This window comes from Phocoena phocoena, chromosome 14 (assembly GCF_963924675.1).
Source record: "Phocoena phocoena chromosome 14, mPhoPho1.1, whole genome shotgun sequence".
Lineage (NCBI taxonomy): Eukaryota > Metazoa > Chordata > Mammalia > Artiodactyla > Phocoenidae > Phocoena > Phocoena phocoena.
This window is the reverse complement of record NC_089232.1, coordinates 69,860,036-69,877,000: the sequence shown is the minus strand read 5'-3', so window position 1 is coordinate 69,877,000 and position 16,965 is coordinate 69,860,036. Positions and strand designations below refer to the sequence as shown.

At 37.9% G+C, this 16,965-nt stretch overlaps 1 protein-coding gene and 1 non-coding gene across 2 annotated transcripts in view; both read left to right on the top strand.

Moving 5' to 3' along the window:
- Positions 1 to 16,965, top strand: part of RAB10 (RAB10, member RAS oncogene family) — a 73,489-nt gene that overhangs the window by 51,970 nt on the left and 4,554 nt on the right. The window contains exons 3-5 of the mRNA XM_065891683.1: positions 10,863 to 11,001; positions 15,022 to 15,111; positions 15,459 to 15,560. Coding sequence (XP_065747755.1) covers positions 10,863 to 11,001; positions 15,022 to 15,111; positions 15,459 to 15,560 — 331 coding nt within the window. The remainder of the gene's footprint in view (positions 1 to 10,862; positions 11,002 to 15,021; positions 15,112 to 15,458; positions 15,561 to 16,965) is intronic.
- On the top strand, positions 11,739 to 11,811 carry TRNAR-UCU (transfer RNA arginine (anticodon UCU)). Its single transcript has one exon. It is a non-coding gene; the product is annotated as a tRNA-Arg (tRNA).

Genomic DNA, 16,965 nt, shown 5'->3' with positions numbered 1-16,965 from the left:
TTGATTTTTTCTTTTCTTTAACTGGGAAATAACCCAGCAAATGAAAAATGCCTCATATTCTATTTCATTATAATTAATGTGATCTCAAGGGAAAGGATGTCAATTACTTATTCTGAATTTCAACCAGCCCCTCACGTCTTATTCCGACCTTGTCCCTATATAACATTTGTGTTTCAAGCGCCCTCCTAGGCCTTGCCAGACTGATTGGCTCTCTTCTTAACTGTATCCCCTCTGTATAGGGGATACAATTATTATTTAAGCCAATAATTCTCAAACTTTTTTGACAGTAGGTAAGATACGTTTTACATTGTGACTCTGTGACTCAATATACATGTACATGTATATGTGTGTGTATATGACAGACACAGGAGCGTACAAAACAATATTTTTTAAGACATATTTTTCTTCATACAATATATAAAACCTTTGCCCTACTGAATATGTCCTGTTCCTCCTCCTACACTCTGTCCTCCACAGACTCTCCCTTCTGTTTCTTGACCTGTGGCTTTAAACATTTTTCCCTCCTCTTACCATTTTAGTTTCTGTAGCTTTTAGAAGTAAAGAGTAACACGTAATGCTTGTTTTTAAAAAGAGAGCCTTCCTCAGAAGGTGCTCTTTTGAAATAATAAGTCCTCCAGTGTAGCCTTCAAGATTAATCTAGAAAAGATTTCTAGAGTACCTATAAAATCAAGTATAGCAGAGAAATGGCAACATTTATAATTTAGAGTTTATAACACTTTAGAAGGAAAATTTGATGTAGTTTAGGTTTTCATGTATACAATTGACTACTTTTTTTTTTTTTTTTTGTGGTACGTGGGCCTCTCACTGTTGTGGCCTCTCCTGTTGCGGAGCACAGGCTCCGGGTGCGCAAGCTCAGCAGCCATGGCTCACGGGCCCAGCTGCTCCGCGGCATGTGGGATCTTCCCGGACCGGGGCATGAACCCGTGTCCCCTGCATCGGCAGGCGGACTCTCAACCACTGCGCCACCAGGGAAGCCCGACTACTTTTTTTTAAAATTAATTTTTATTTATTTATTTTTGGCTACATTGGGTCTTCATCGCTGCACGCGGGCTTTCTCTAGTTGTGGCGAGCGGGGGCTGCTCTTTTTTCTGGTGTGCGAGCTTCTCACTGCGGTGGCTTCTCTTGTTGCGGAGCATGGGCTCTAGGCATGCAGGCTCAGTAGCTGTGGCTTGCGGGCTCTAGAGCGCAGGTTCAGTAATTGTGGTGCACGGGCTTAGTCGCTCTGCGGTATGTGGGATCTTCCCGGACCAGGGCTCGAACCCGCGTTCCCTGCACTGGCAGGCAGATTCTTAGCCACTGCGCCGCCAGGGAAGCCCTGCTTTTAATTTTAAATATCCATTTTCTTGTAAAGATTAGGAATGAGTGACTGGTTAAAATTTGTGATTAATAGTTTTCAAGAGGTTAGCATTAGGCCAGCTGATTTTGTTTTCTTTGCTTGAGTTGATATGCATGTTAATATTCCAGGGAGAAAAAAGTCATGTAGCTCCAGGTTAAGAGATCTGCTGGGATATGCTGCAGTGATTGAAGAAAGCTTTTAGGAGGAAAAACCCCATTACTATTAACTTACGATGATACCAAAATTCAAAATGCTATTCTCAACTTCAGTACTTTGCTTCCAGTTGCTACTAAAAAGCACAGTGATTTTTATCTCTCTTTAGTTTGAATGAATATATTCAGGTTCTTGTTTCAGCATGAAAAATTGTTCTGTGATTGAATATTAATTTTGGAAACTTTCTTTAGTCTGTGCTAAAGCTTTGTCTTATTTTTCTTACTCGAATGGTCTTCACTCATTTCTTTCTAGGAATCTTTTAGTTTAACTGTTACATAAGGGTCTCACCTGTCCAAGGCACTTGTATGTGGGCCTGAAAGTAGCTTGTTTGGCTGAGAAGCAGCTAGCTATGGTTTTTAAAATCCCAGATCTCTAGAAAGTTTCTACCGAAGCGTCTTTTGCTATCTACATTTTCCGTAGAGTAGTGGGTCCTGCCAGGGAAACAGTCATAGTGAGTTACTTTAAGTCTGCCTTTTCTTTCGGTTTTTTGTTGTTGTTATTTTTGGGTTTTTTTTTGGCGGGGGGGTCAGAAATGTTTGCTACTGTCAACATTTGTCTCTTGTACCAGCAGCAGATTTTAACATCAGCACAGTTACCAGAAACCAGTTAGTATCATATTGTAGAGAAATTAAACATTTATCTACATAAAGTGCCAGATACATGGGAGCTGTCTTTGAGTTTTCCCATTCCCTTAACCCCAACATCCAGTTTAGCAAGTCTTGTTGATTCTATCTCTAAAATATGTCTAGAATCCAAATACAATCTGATGTCTCCGTTGTTACCCCCTAGTTCAAGCCACCATTACCTATTCTTTGGACCATTGCAGTAGGCTTTTAATATTCTAACAGGTCCTTACTTCCCCTTTGCCTTCTTCCAGTACTTTTCCCAGGTAACAGCCTTAGTAACCTTTTTCAAATATAAATATGATCATGGTTGTCATTCCTTCCCCTATTTATAACCATTTTGACTTTCCTTTGCATTTCGAATGAAAGCCGAAATTCCAAATCCAAACTCCTTTCCACAGTTTACAGAGTGGTCCCTTGCCCGCTGTTCTGACCTCCTTTTATGCTCCCTGTATATATAGTCTCTCCCCACAGCTGATCTCCTTTCAATTCCATGAACATGGCAAGCTCTTCTCCAGTTTAGGACCTTTGTACATACCCTGTAGATCCCCCTTAACCCACCCAAGTGTAGCTAGACTAAGCATTCTGAAGTACCACTCCATTCCAGAGGCTTCCCATTTCAACAGAAATGAATTTGAAAACTCCAGTTTCTGGCTACTGCCCCTTCTGACCTCATCTCTTACCAGCTTTGCTCCAGCCACTGTGGTCATTTTTTCCTTTCCTGAACATGCCAAGCATATTCCCATCTGTGGGCCCTTGTCATTCACCTGTTCCTTCTGCTTGGAATGCTTTTTATCAGATCTTTGTGTTGCTGCCTTCTCTCATTCAATCTCAGTTCATTGTTAGCCTCTGAGAGAGGCCCTGCATGATGACAAACTAAAGCCACCCCAGTCCTTTAGGCACTATCATGTTTATCTTAGTCATAGTATTTTTTTAGTATCTAAGTTTACCATATTTAAAAAATGTGTTCATTGTTGTTCCCCTCACTAGAATGTCAGCTTTTTGAGGGTGGGGATGCCATCTGTCTGATTTGTGGTCATGTAACCACCCCCTACAACAGACCCTGGCAGATACAGATGCTGAATAAATATTTGTTGACTGAATGACTTTGTTTGATTGGTTTCTGTTCATACTTCACTTCTCACTTACCTTAAACATCACCTCTATAGAGAAGACCTCCTTGATTACCAAGATTGCTTCCTCTCTCCCCTTTACGTCATTCTTCATCACTCTACCCTGTTTACCTTGTTAAGATTTATCACAATTTGGAATTACATATATATTTACTTGTTTGTCCCTGTCCCCACTGTAATGTAAGCTCTGCAAGGGTAGGTATCAGGCTTTTGACTTTTGACCCGTTTTGGGCGATGAAGACGAGCATAAATTAAACTCACAGTATTTTGGGTGTAGAGAAGTTGCATATCTGTGAGGAAATCCAGGCCTTGTTAAAATAAAACTCAATGTGAGAAATTTAACATCCTAATTTATAAAGTAAATAACTTCATTATGTTACCAAAAGCACAAAGTTATGAAATTTGGGGTCTCTGCCTTGCCGAGCAGCTTGATGTCGTCTCTGGCCTGTTCTGGTACTGTCAGTGTCCAGACTAAAAATAACTGTCATAATAGCGGCCAGAGCACACGGCTTCTTTGACCCTGTGTGTGGGACTAACAATTAAGGAAATAAGCTCTTTTAGTTCCTAGGGATATATCACTCCTTTCATTATATGTCAGTGGGAAAAAATAAGATTTTACAGCATTCTCTTAGCTGTGCATCTGTCATTTTATGTAAGGAAAATTCTATTGCCATTGATTCATAATTTCAGAAATCTGATTATACTACATAGGCTGAGAAGAAAAATTTTTTAATAGGAGAGGAAGACCAAGTGGTTTTGAAAACAGGCTCAGAAACCTGTAATATGGGACATAAAAAGGTAATGTGAATATATACAGTGTTTAATTGCTCTTCAGATAATAAACACCTGCTTTTGCTGATTGGAGTCAACCTGCTGTCTTTAGACCTGGGTGTATGTGTTTTAGGTTTTATGCAAACCTAAAAATAATTTGACCATGAATTAGCAGCTGTGGCTATTTTTAGCCCTGGGCAGAGGGTCACCAATTAGCCTAGAGGTAGTGAGGCAGGGACTCCCTTTCTGCTTTGAAAAAATTGTTGATTGCATTAACATTTGGTAGGGATTGGTATTATAGGAGGATCCAGGAAAAGGATAATTTTAAAAGACTTAGCAAGGAGAGCATATAAAAAGAAGGAAGAGGGGTTGTAAGAAGTTTTGGGAGATGGAGGGGACAAAAATCAAAGAACAGATGGAGTAGTATGCCATCAGTGAAAACAAAAACTCTGATTTTGTTTTGAAATCATGATTACTTTTTCAGAAGGGCCATTAATATTTCAATATCTTTTTATCAGTATGTCATAACTAAGCAGCATAATAATATAAAAATAAAAATTCCTCTCCAGGTGCCATTGATTTAGATTTAGCTAAGTAGTTTCTTTGCAGTGTGTTTTTTTCTTGGTGGAGAATCTAGTCATAGATTTGACACTGAAGTGTGTATATAATTTGCTAGTTGTGTAGTATGAATGAATGGGGACGTGAGCTGGGTGTAACAGTGTTCCAAGAATGTTAGTGTTGGGGGTGACATTCATAGCAGAATGCTGTGGAAGATTTTTTCCCCTAAATTGTTATTACTTATGATAAAAATTGAAATGCAAGTTTTCTATCCCTCCTACATTATAGCTGTTAGACACTACTGGAAGCCTGGTCCTGTATGTTCTTTGTCTTGGATAAGTACTTTCTTTTTTTTTTTTTGCGGTACACGGGCCTCTCACTGTCGTGGCCTCTCCCGTTGCGGAGCATAGGCTCCGGACGCGCAGGCTCAGAGGCCATGGCTCATGGGCCCAGCCGCTGTACGGCATGTGGGATCTTCCCAGACCAGGGCACGAACCCATGTCCTCTGCATCGGCAGGCAGACTCTCAACCACCGCGCCACCAGGGAAGCCCTGGATAAGTACATTTTTAGCCTGGATTTTAGGTAGGAAACTTTAACCCCTCCCTAGTGGGGTAGAATTATTAGTTAATTTATACTTCTTTTTGCAATTTACAAAAGAACTGAACCTATTTCTACTGTGATAGGACAAATTTTTATTGTTTTTTCATGAAAACATTTATAATTACATCTGTTTCAAGGCAACTTGTAACTAAATAGATTAATAAAAGATAAAATAAGAATTTGGAATTGAGAAAAATGTAAATATACTGTCTCTAAAGGACAACTCATTTGCTATGCTTAATTTGTAAAATTTACCTATAAACTTCTTGGTGTCCAACACAAAAAGGGCAGGGAGGGAGGGCTACCAACAAAAAAAGTAAGTTATTCTTTTCAGAAATAATGTAAAGAAAGCAGGAAAGAACAGGTCATAACTAATACACAATAAGTTTTCATAAAGCTATTTGTAATGATTCTAATTTGTTGACATAATATTGAGATAATGGAGATAAAATTGTGTCTAAGAAGGTATATAAATAAATACAAATGCATACATGTGCGTGTGGCCTTTTAGTAGTCTAACCTAATTTAAGGATGCAACATAGAATTGATAGCAAGTCTATTAGATGGTTTTTCTTAAATGTCATTTTTTTGGAGAGGTATTACATTACCTCCTAACTCTGCTTTTGCACACACACCCATTTTTAACACAGTAGACAGAACAATTTTTTTTTAAACCCAGATTAAGTTATTTCTTTTCGTAAAACCCTCCAATAGACTTCCCATCTCACTCAGAGGAAAAGCTGCGATGCTTGCCGAGGCCTATAAGATCCTACGTGATCTGCACTCCCGCCCCACCACCTCTCTGATCTCCTGCTAGTCTGGCTTCACCCCTTCCATTCCAGTCACATTGATCTCCTTTCTATTCCTCAACCATGCCTCAGGACCTTTGCACTTGTTCTTTCCCCTTCTTGCAATACCGTTGCTCCCACATATTTGCATGGCTCACTTCCTTATTCCGCTCACTTCCTTATTCCCTTCACTTCTTCTACTCTGTTTAAAATTTCACTTGTTTGCACCATCCCCAGCATCAGCCCCTAGTCTCTTTACTTTTTGTCTTCTTGACACTTTTCACCCTCTGAAGAAGTGTAATTCCAGAAATTAGTATGACAGGGCTGAGATTCTCTTAAGAAAATTGAAAAGTCCAGCCAAATCTTTAACTTGGCTAAATAAAAAAACATATTATATTACTTTCATACAGAAATAGGCTTCAGGCAAAGCCAGGGTTTTGCTTGTGAAGGAATTTTGATTATAGCTTAAACACACACAACTATTAACTTGAGAGAGCTCTGAATACCATAGACATGGAGCATCTCTAGAGAGATGGTTTTGACTTAGGACATTTTAAAAGCACAATTAAATTTTGGGTCACATATAATGATATTATTACATGTTTGCATATTTTTATACTATAGATTCTTTGGGGTTATCTATAATAAATACAAATTAATTATAAAATTTTACTTTAGTTATCCCTACTACTTTGTTTGTTAAAAAAAAAAACCCCAAAGATCCAGGGAGGTTAAATACCTTCAAGGTCACTCAGCTGGAAGGATTGGAACCTGACAATAAAGTTGGATCTGACTCCAGACCCATGTTCTGTGTGTGTTCTTGCATAATGCCTAGCACATGCTAGACCCTCAGTATATATTTGAATTGATGGATAAATGGATAGGTGTCAGATATATGAACATATAATGCACACTGTGATTAAATGTAAGGAATATTAACGTATTGGTAGTTCTTTTTTTTTGTGGTACGCGGGCCTCTCACGTTGCGGAGCATAGGCTCCGGATGCGCAGGGTCAGTGGCCATGGCTCACGGGCCCAGCCGCTCCGCGGCATGTGGGATCTTCCCAGACTGGGGCACAAACCCGTGTCCCCTTCATCGGCAGGCGGACTCTCAACCACGCGCCACTAGGGAAGCCCTGGTAGTTCTTTTACATTCCTTGCTACTCATATTTTTAGACATATAAGCACTATTTTTAAAAATGTACGTTTTTGAGGGTCACGTAACTAAATTGGAATGCCTTGATTCTAAAATATAATAAAGGACTGCTAGGTAAGATTCTGAAATACTGACTCATTAACAAACATTTGAGTGTTTATTCACCATGTAGATACTCTGGATTTTGCAGTGAACAAGACAGACAAATCTCTGATGGAACCTACATTTTAGAGGACATGGAAGACAGTAAATAAATCTGTAATAAGTGCTTTGCAGAGAGGTAAAGCAAGGAGATGGAATAGAGAGAGACTGGATGACTATTTAAATTGGATGGGCAGAGAAGGCTTCTGATAAGGTGATGGTTAAAATACAAAGATGAGGTGCCAACCATGTACAGGCCTGTGGGCACAGCTAGTACAGAAGCTCTCTAGTGAGACCAAGCTTGTGAATTTGGAGACATGAAAAAATGTGGTTCTAGCTGTCAGGGAAAAGAGTGCCTCAAAATTTGGGGGGGGGCTGGTGAAAAGTACAAATCCTGTAATACTTTGTAAACTTCAGGGTAAGGATTTTGGGATTGGTTCTGGTTATAATGAATCGCCATTGGAATTTTTAGTTTGTTTTTTTAAGCCTAGTCATGTTTTCCGTTTGTTTACTTGTTTTGTAATGGCTTTATTGAGACATAATTCACATACCTTATAATTCACCCATTTAAAGTATACAATTAAATAGTTTTTTAGTATATTTGCAAGGTATATTCACCATGATCACAATTTTAGAACATTTTTATACTTCTGGAAAGAAACCCATACCCTTTAGCAGCCTCTTTCCATCCTGCCCAAACCCTTCATCCAGGGTAACCACTAACCTAGTTTCTGTCTCTGTAGATTTTCCTGTTCTGGATATTTCATATAAGTGGAATTATATTACAATATGTGATCTTTTGTGTCTGATTTCTTTCACTGAACATGATGTTATCAGGGTTCACCCATGTTGTAGCATATATCAGTACTTCGTTCCTTTTTATGGCTGAATAATATTCCATTGTATGAATATACTACATTTTATTTACCCATTCATTAGTTGATGAACATTTAGGTTGTTTCTACTTTTTTTTTTGACCAGTTCTTTCAGATTTTCCACATAGATGATCATGTCATCTGTGAACAAAGACAGTTTTATGTCTTCCTTCCAAACCTGTATACCTTTTTTTTTTTTTTTTTTTTTTTTTGTGGTACATGGGCCTCTCACTGTTGTGGCCTCTCCCGTTGCAGAGCACAGGCTCCAGACACGCAGGCTCAGCAGCCATGGCTCACGGGCCCAGCCGCTCCGCAGCATGTGGGATCTTCCCGGACCGGGGCAATGAACCCGTGTCCCCTGCATCAAGCAGGCGGACTCTTTGGGAGAATATTCCCAAACCACATAACCTGACAGAGGACTTACATGTAAAAGAACTCTCAACACTCAATAGTTAAAAAAAAAAGAGGTGGGGGGAACCATCCAATTAGAAAATAGACAAAAGAGGGAATTCCCTGGCGGTCCACTGGTTAGGGCTCTGTGCTTCCGCTGCAGGGGACATGGGTTTGATCCCTGGTTGGGGAACTAAGATCCTGCATGCTGCACGCTGCAGCTAAAAAAAAAGAAAGAAAATAGGCAAAAGACACAAATAGACATTTCACCAGAGAGGATATATGGATTGCAGATAACTACATGAAAAAGGGTATAACACCATTAGCCGTAGAGAAAGACAAGTTAAAATGATGATGAGATATCACTGCATGCCCTATCAGTACAACCAAAATAAAATATAGTGAGAACACCAAATGCTGATGAGGATGCAAAGAAACTGGGTCTCTTACATTGCTAGTGGGAATGTATTAAAGTAGTATAGCTACTCTGGAAAGGTCTGGCAGTTTCTTATAAAGTTAAACATATACTTACCATCTGACTCAGCAGTAACATTCCTGGGTGTTCATCCCAGAGAAATGAAAACTTATGTACACACAGAAACTTGTACACGAATGTTCATAGCAACTTTATTTGTAATAGCCAAAAACTAAAAACGACCCAAATATCCTTACACGGGTGAGTGATTAAACAAATTGTGATGAGTCCATTCAGTGGAATACTACCCAGCAATAAAATGAAACAGACTAGTATTACATGCAACAACTTGGGTAGGTCTCAAGGGCATTATGCTGGAAAAAGTGAAAACAACCGTTTCAAAAGGTTGCATTATGCACGATTCCATTTATATAACATTCTGGAAATGGCAAAAGTAGAGAAATGGAAAACAGATTATTAGCCAGGGTGTAGGGACTATATAGGAGGTAGAGAGAGGAGTGAGTGATACAACAGTTTTCTGCCTTCTTTGTGGCAGTGACTACACAACTCTATACATGTGATAAAATTGCAGAGAACAGTACTCTAATAATGTCTGTAGATAGTACCAGTGTCAATTTCTTTTTGTACTGTGATGTAAGATGTTACCATTGGGAAAAACTGGGTAAAGGGTACACAGGACTTCTTTGTACTGTTTTCGAAATTTCCTGTGAGGCTGTAGTTATTTTAAAACAAAAGTTTTAAAAAGAAGTTTGCTGGGAAGGGGAACAGAGAAATGCAGTGTTAGTCGGAGGGATGTGGGGTTGAGAGTGGGGTTTTTTGTTTGTTTGAATTTTGCTTTTTTTAGAAAAGATAGGGGAGGGACTTCCCTGGTGGCGCAGTGGTTAAGAATCTGCCTGCCAATGCAGGGGACTTGGGTTCGAGCTCTGGTTCGGGAAGATCCCGCATGCTGCGGAGCACCTGGGCCCGTACGCCACAATTACTGAGCCTGTGTTCTAGAGCCCACGAGCCACAACTACTGAGCTCGCATGCCACAACTACTGAAGCCCACACGCCTAGAGCCCGTGCTCTACAACGAGAAGCCACCACAATGAGAAGCCCGCACACCACAACAAAGAGTAGTCCCCGCTCGCCGCAACAGCAACAAAGACCCAACGCAGCCAAAAATAAATAAATTTTTTAAGAAAGGGGGGGGAGACCTAAACATGTACATATGCTAATTATAATGATCCATAAAAAGAAATTGGTGATGCAAATGAGGGAAAAATTACAGGAGCAAAATATCTTAAATCTTTGGCTTGAAAGCATTGAAAAATACTACTATTTACATATTTCTGTCCTGTTATTTATAAATGAGGTTATCTTTACAACTTTTTGTAAATGATTCTAAAGATAAATGTGGCCGTACTATGGTGTAGTCCTTTAATGTTCTCAAAATTCCACAAGCTTTTGTATTACATTGTGGAACTAGATCACTAAATAAATGGAATTCCAAGAGTTTTTATCACACTTGCTGGTATTCGTCTTTAAATAACTTTAAAAAGAATTTTATGTCACTTTGTGCTGTTCTCCCTTTCAGATTTTCATCCAGTATTGGTAGGTTGTTAATTTCCTTAGACTAAAAAGTATTTGCACATATATATGTTTACAAATAACCTTAATTGTATACTATTTAAGAATTAAATGAGTGGTGGTTCTATTTTGTTTTGTGTTATATAGTGGATTTTAATCTCTATTTTATCAAACTATTCTACTGTTTTGCCCTTTATCTAGAACTTAGTAATATCAAATGCTCAGTGCAAATTATTGGTTGTTTATTTCAGGGATACGGCAGGCCAGGAGCGATTTCACACCATCACAACCTCCTACTACAGAGGAGCAATGGGCATCATGCTAGTATATGACATCACCAATGGTAAAAGTTTTGAAAACATCAGCAAATGGCTTAGAAACATAGATGAGGTAAGACCTAGAAATTGCGTGAACCCTACATAAACACACATTTGTGTCCTTGGTTAAGAAGAATAAATATTCCAGTTGATCTTACAGTGTTTGCTATCATTACTGTTGAATATTTCTACTTGTTTACAGGGTAATGTTATTTTTTGCCTACCTTTTTCTTAAAATTTTGGGCAGATCTGTTTTGAACCCCATCCAAGGCAATTACCAGATTACCCAGAAGCTCTATACAGTCATCTTGTAAGATAGCCCCAACTAGAAGCTACCAGTGGTTTTACACACCTGTCTAAATGAATTCTTTCTTGGGGAATTTTTATTGAATGAATAAATTACATTTTCAATAGTAATTTTAAAAACGTATTTTTGGGAATTCCCTGGCAGTCCTTGGCACTTTCACTGCTGTGGCCCGGGTTCAATCCCTGGTCAGGGAACTAAGATCCCACAAGCCATGTGGCATGCCAAAAATAAATAATAAATAAATAAAAATGTATTTTTAAGTTGTGGAAATACCGTATCACTTCTAGACATTTTGAAAGATACAGAGTACTAATACAGTAAAATGCTAACCAAGAAAATAGTGCCATATCATTGCACGTGGAGATGTCAGTTTTTATAAGGTAGTGTGTCAAAGCATGCCTGTTTCTGTGCTGCAGCATAGGTAGCTTCTTGTTGGAATTAGTTTTCATGTCTTATTTTTACCTTCTATGCTTTGAATTTCATTAAGACTAACTCTTGGGAATTCCCTGGCGGTCCAGTGGTTAGGACTCTGCACTTCTACTGCAAGGGGCCCAGGTTTGATCCCTGGTCGGGGAGCTAAGATCCCGCAAGCTGTGTGGCACGGCCAAAAATAAAAAACCTCTTTAAAGCAACTTTTGGCTGGAAACACAAAGACCAAGTCTTAAGCCAGTATTAGACCCAAGGTAATAATATCTTCAATGGTAACAATCCTAAGGGCTTATTACTAACTTTTCTGTTGCTACAAGAAGTCTGTTAGTATTTAATAATCTGTTAATGAGACAGATTTTGAAACCAAAAACAAAGCCTCCATTTTAAAATTTCCTTAGCCTTTATTTTATTGTTTGGCCAAGTAGCATGTGTAATAAGAGCAATTTATATACAGAGACTATGCAGTGTTCCAGCAGCAACCGATTTTCCAATTCTGTGACATCAACTGGATGTCCTACAATTCAATCCTGTTCTGACACTGATTACTCAGTCTTAGTGTCAGACTCCACAGGTTTAAGGACTCAGTCCCACAAGACTGCTCTTCCTTCAAATGCAAGTCCTGGGTCCCCCAGGCTACCTGCACTTCTGTGTGACTTGGCTACAAATTTGGAGGGTCCCATGACCCATTTTGGGGTTCAGTAATTTGCTAAAATGACTCACGGAACTCAGGAAAGAGCTATACTTACAATTGTATTATAAAGGACACAACTCTGGAACTGCTAAATGGAAGAAATGCATAGACAGTGTATGGGGGTTGGAGAATGCAGAGCTTCTAGGCTGTCTCTGGACATGTAACCCTCTTGGCACCTTGATGTGTTCACCAACACAGAAGATACCCTAACTTCATTGTTTCCAAGTTTTAATGGGGGCCTCGTTACATAGTCATGATAATTATATCACTGACCTGTGGGATTGACCCTAATCTCTAGCCCCCTTCACCTCGTGGCGGGTGGGGGTTAAAAGTCTGAACCTTCAGTGTTTGGTTCCTCTGGTGATCAGCCTCCATTGTGAAACTCTGTAGAGGCCCTGCCGAGAGAGTCCTCTATTAGCATAAATTTAGGTAAACAGAAAGAGGCTTGTTATGAATAACAAAAGACACTCAGCAAATTAGGAGCACTGTGCCAGGAATAGGAACAAAGACCAAAAATATGTTTTTTATTATACCACAGGCTCATACATTTAACTTGGTAGGCTGGATGGCTTAAGTTTCCCAGCATGAGAACTAACATACGTAAAACCCAGCCATTAAAAAAAAATCTGTTTTTCTGATATATAAGAGATAGACTTTGTCTAATTTTTAATGTGTTGTAGAAATTTAAACTTTAACAGCTGAATTGATCCAGCAACATTTAAGAAAAGATTATACATATCATGGTCAAGAGAAATTTACCTAGGAATGCAACATATGAAATAACGTAATACACCATATTAATAAAAGACAAAAAACATATTATCTTGTCAACAGACACACGCAAAAAAACCCATTTGGCAAAATCTAAAAGACATCTGTGAAAATCCCACAGACAACATCATCCTTTCCCCTACAATCAAGGACATGATTAGGATGCCTGCTCTGACCACTACTGTTTAACATTCTACTAGAGGTTCTAGCCAGGGCATTTAGGCAAAGAAAAAAAAGAGCACCCAGATTGGAAAGTAAAACTATATTTGTAAATGGTATGATCTTGTATATAGAAAATCCTAAGGAATCCACACACTTCCACCAAAAAATAAAACTATTAGAACTAATAAACAAGTTCAGTACGGTTGTAGGAAGCAAGATTAGTATACAAAAATCAGTTGTATTTATATACATTAGCAGCAAATAATCAAAAAATGAAATTAAGAATATAATTTTATTTATAATAGCATCAAAAAGAAAAAAATAAGAAAAATTTAACAAAGAAGCACAAAGCTTTGAAAACCATAAAATGTTGTTAAAAGAAACTAAAGAATATCTAAATAATTGGAAAGACATCCCATGTCCATGAATTGGAAGATTCCATATTGTTAAAATGGCAGTACTGCCCAAAGTGTTCTGAGGATTTAGTGAAATCCCTGTCAAAATCCCAGCTGCTTCTTTCGGATAGCGGCGGGGGTTGACAGGCTGATTCTAAAATTCATATGGAAATTCAAGGTACCCAGAATAGCCAAACAGTCTTGAAATAGGCAGTGATGTTTAAGCTGAGACCTGAAGAGATGAATAGAAGGTATCCAGATGAGGATGGGGCTGGTGGAAATAATATGATGGATTCAAATTTAAGACAAACCAAGTCTCATAAATTCCTTTTGGTGTCCAGAAAACATAATTGTGTTGCTGCAGGGATATTTCAGGGAAAGGTGTATTGGGCCAAAAACAGACAATTTGAGATATTTTCCCCATCCCATGGGTTGCTTTTTCATTCTGCTGATAGTGATCTTTGACACATAGAAGTTTTAAATTTTGATGATGTACAATTTATCTGTTTTTTCTTTTTTGTTGCTTATGCTTTTGGTGTCATATCTGAGAAATCATTGCCAATTCCAAGGTGATAAAACTTTTTCCCTATGTTTTTTTCTAAGCGTTTAATAGATTTAGGTCTTCTATTTAGGTCTTTGATCCAATTTTGAGTATGGTATTGTAAGTTAAAGGTCCAAATTCATTCTTTTGCATGTTGATACCTGGTATTCCCAACACCACTTGTTGAGAAGACTGTCCTTTCCCCCATTGGATGGTCTTGGCACTCTTGTTGAAAATCATTTGATGGTGTACACAAGAGTTTATTTCGGGTAACTCTATTCTGTTCTTTTTGTCCATGTCTGTCCTTATGCCAGGAGCACACTGTTTTGATTACTGTAGCTTTCTAGTAAGTTTTGAAATCAGGAAGTAAGTGTGGCTCTTCCAACTTTGTACTTCTTTTCAAGATTGTTTTGGCTATTCAGGGTCCCTTGATATTCCACATGAATTTTAGAGATGGATTTTCCTATTTGTGCAAAAGATTTCATTAGGATTTCAGTGGAGCAACATTTGTTTTTAACTGATTTTTGTGCATGGACTCCCCTAGCAATGTGACTTTTTGAGACTCTAAGGGCTCTGTAGAATTTTAAACTAAGGTTTCTTATAGGGTAATACACATTATCTAAAATCGTGATCCAGCTTGGATTTAGACTATGTGTAAGAAGTGACAGTTTCAGATCTTTTGCATATGTCCTCTCTTGTTGAGAATATTTCTAGAAACTAGACAGCCTCCTATAAAGTCATTTTTATTAAGGCATAATTCATGGTAGTGTGTAAATTAAATTTTTATTTCATTTTAGCATGCCAATGAAGATGTGGAAAGAATGTTACTAGGAAACAAGTGTGATATGGATGATAAAAGAGTTGTACCTAAAGGAAAAGGAGAACAGGTAAAAAGCTCTGAATGAGACTAATATGCTACCCTTTCTTTGTGAAGATGGTGTTGCATTTGATTGTTTTTACGTTAGTGGTAGTGGAGTGCACTTGAGCTATTTGCATCCTTTTAAAAATGCTATAGGAAATGATAGCTTATCATTTGACTGAATTTTTGTTTGTTTGTTTTCTAAGGAGCTTGACCATTTGAGTCTTGACCCATTGAAATAATCTGTTCATTTTAGATAACCTAGTTGAGATTACTACCTTTAGAATAATATTACTGTTTCCTTTAGGATGCTAAAGTCATCAATTGGTAACCTATACTTGATAATTTTATGATGATATTTTGCTTCTATTTTAGATTGCAAGAGAGCATGGTATTAGATTTTTTGAGACTAGTGCAAAAGCAAATATAAACATCGAAAAGGCGTTCCTCACATTAGCTGAAGATATCCTTCGAAAGGTAAATTTCTTTTTTTTTTTCTTTTCTTTTTTTTTTACTGCTAAGGTACCTGGTGTCACATTTGAGCATTTCATGTTTTCTAAAGTACTAGATTTACATACAGAAATTGGGTTTGGGTGGTATTGTTTCTAAACGTTTACCCATCACCAATATATAATCCTCCAAAGTAAAGAAAGGAACTGGAAGGAACAGGCAGCCATCTAGAAATCTCTAGGATCTAGTCAGTGGTAACAGTTGATACCCTGAGCTCCAGTACTCAGTCTGTAGCCTAATTTCATACTCCTTTTTCCAACTTTTTGTCTGGTCCATGGTGTTATGGCTTTTCTGTTTCATTTCTCTTATATATCCTTTGCATTCCCATAGATAAAAAAATTAAGAAGTGAATCTATGATGTAGTTATTGCTACAAAATCACTATTCTTCTATATAGTCATTTCTCAGATGTGCCAGTGAAGGGCATGTATATACTATATACTGAATAAATAGAGTAAGTCTGCCCCCAAATTTCATTTACCCAATCATTTCAACTTGTAAGGTAAAAAAAAGCTGAAAATTGATCTCGGGGGATTTTACCTCGAGGTTACTTTCTGGGTTTAATTCGTGAATCCCCAAATTTGCCAGTATAAGTAACTTGTAGCAAAATTGGGAAATCTGATTTTCATATTTTCCCCTCAAATGAGTAGATAAAATACACAGTTATGAATTAAGGTTATGAGTCCTGAATTCTCTATTCAATCTTATGGTGTATTTAAAATGCAAGTAAAATAGAGAAAATCTGACACAGTCCTGAAGGAGGAGCAAGCATTGTGTAGGAGAAAATTTAATTGCTTCTGGTAACCTTTCTGTTTTTATACTTGAGATATCAGTATTTTCCCCCCCAAAAAAACCCCTCAAATTTCATACACACACACATATAAATCTAAGCTGTAATAGAGGTGGTATTATCAAGTGTAAATCTAATGAAATTTCTGAGGAACCAAGCAACTTAATTTTTTTGAGGGGAGAGCTATCTGTTTACTATAGTGTTCAAACTAGAAAAAACAGTTATCACTTATTGCTGTTGAGGGTAACTACAAAAGTTGTGCCTGTCCACATCTGCTGACATCCTGCATATCATGTCTGATATCTATAATGTATTGATATATTGAGTAATAAAAAGCAAGTTAGGATATAACATGTGTGGTAAATGAGCTTTTAAAAATTATATATGGTACCAAAAACACATGTACACATATATACACACACATTTGGTTATACTTAGCAAATAAGGATCTGGAAGGATATATACCAGACTCTTAAGTAGTGAGTACTCTAGTGTGATGGTGGGAAGGGGATGGGGATACAGGACAGAATCACTTTTACTTCATGTACAGTTTTGTTTTGAAATTTTAACTTGCTTCTTTTTA